The sequence below is a fragment of the Aplysia californica genome, unplaced genomic scaffold (genome assembly GCF_000002075.1).
Source record: "Aplysia californica isolate F4 #8 unplaced genomic scaffold, AplCal3.0 scaffold00516, whole genome shotgun sequence".
Classification (NCBI taxonomy): Eukaryota; Metazoa; Mollusca; class Gastropoda; order Aplysiida; family Aplysiidae; genus Aplysia; species Aplysia californica.
Window position 1 is genome coordinate 580,592 of NW_004797786.1, and position 1,669 is coordinate 582,260.

At 40.4% G+C, this 1,669-nt stretch overlaps 1 protein-coding gene across 1 annotated transcript in view; it reads left to right on the forward strand.

The window, feature by feature from the left end:
- Positions 1-1,669, forward strand: part of LOC101861976 (aspartate aminotransferase) — a gene marked incomplete in the record, with an annotated part of 23,249 nt that overhangs the window by 14,595 nt on the left and 6,985 nt on the right. The window contains 1 exon segment of the mRNA XM_035971829.1: positions 460-499. Within this exon segment, the coding sequence (XP_035827722.1) occupies positions 460-499 (40 nt within the window).

Genomic DNA, 1,669 nt, shown 5'->3' on the forward strand with positions numbered 1-1,669 from the left:
AGAGAGAGAGAGAGAGAGAGAGAGAGAGAGGGAGAGAGAGAGAAAGAGACATTCATACAGACAAACCTACACACACACGCACACACACACATACATACACACACACACACACACACACACACACACACACACACACACACACACACTCACACACATACACTCAGACACACAGAGTGGATGGTTGGCGGGTGCTCTGGTGTGGTTTGCTTCTTCTTTCCTATCAAACGTCTATCGTCCTGATCTCCCCTTCTTTTTTATGTTTGTTACTCTTGTAACACCTCTAATCTTCTTGCGCTCATATGACCTTATGCTGTTGTGAGCGCTGTAAAACCTCTACTAATACTAACTAAAAGACACACAGAGATAGGGTGAGAGTGTGTGTAATAATAATAAGAAGTGCAAGGGATAACTTTTTGCATGCGTGGGTGACATCTGTTAGTGTTGTTTGGTTTCTTTCAGCCAGCACATGCTACACAGCAGAGCAGCTCAAAGAACTCACGTAAGTTCACATGTAAAATAAGACACCATCATTATTGATTCCCCTTTAGGGAAAATAATGTGGGTGTTTATACAACCCCCTCAACACAATTTACATCTTTTATTTGGAGGCAGGCTTCAACTCAGCCTCTCAGTACTGTAAGGGCCAACCCGGGCAGAGAGAGATACTTTACTTTTACTTTTACATTTACCCACCGCTTATACCCTTTTGGGTGTCGCGGGAAGAAAGATACATCTCTCTGTCGCCCGCCGGAGAGCTTGGGTCAGGGGGATGTGGTGAGTGGTTAGTGTTTCTCCCCAGCTAGCCAACTGCAGATTATTTATTCCGAAAAAAAAAAACCAATGGAAAAAAGAAACGGGCTGAGGGAGATAAAACATCCCAAATAAATACACCAAGATACTTGCCAAGACTCTTACCTCGAGGGAATTAAACATTAAAGCACGGACGCAGGTTGGGCAGATATTTGAGTTACAAAAGTGAGTGGTTGGCGGGTGCTATTGTGTGGTTTGTTGCTCTTTCTTTCCTATCAAACAACTATTGTCTTTATCTCTCCTACTTCTTTTTATGTGTGTTACTTTCTTGTAACACCTCTAATCTTCGGCACTTATATAATGACCTAATTGTTGGGCAATTACTAAAACAATGAGGTAGGAAAGAAAGTACAATACAGCATACAATAATTCATCAATGTCACAAAAATAAATTGCAATACCTCACCAATACGTCATTGTTGATGGTCACAATGAAGCACCCAGAATGCCTTCCAACCCCCTTCCTCTGTTTTGAAGTGGGCATTTTAGTTTTCAACAGCTTAAATTTAAATGATAGTATTTACGGTGTTTTAGATAAACTTACCCTAAAGACCACCTGTATAAAACAATCACTTGTACAAACTGTCATTTCCTATGATTTCTTCCCTTGTTATTTATTTTTTTAAAGTTATAACAGCACTGTATTGCTTTAAAGGCCACCTGAATAAAACAGTCACTTGAACATAGTTAATGGTCACTTCGCATTTCGCCCATTATTATTTTTTTTACATAATGATGACACTGTGTAAGAGGAAGATATCTACCTGCTAAGACAGCCACCATTCTTCTCCACAACACTGGGTGGTTGTCGTTGGCAAGTTGACTTTATGTCAGTTCCTAACCATGCTAAAATCCTCCC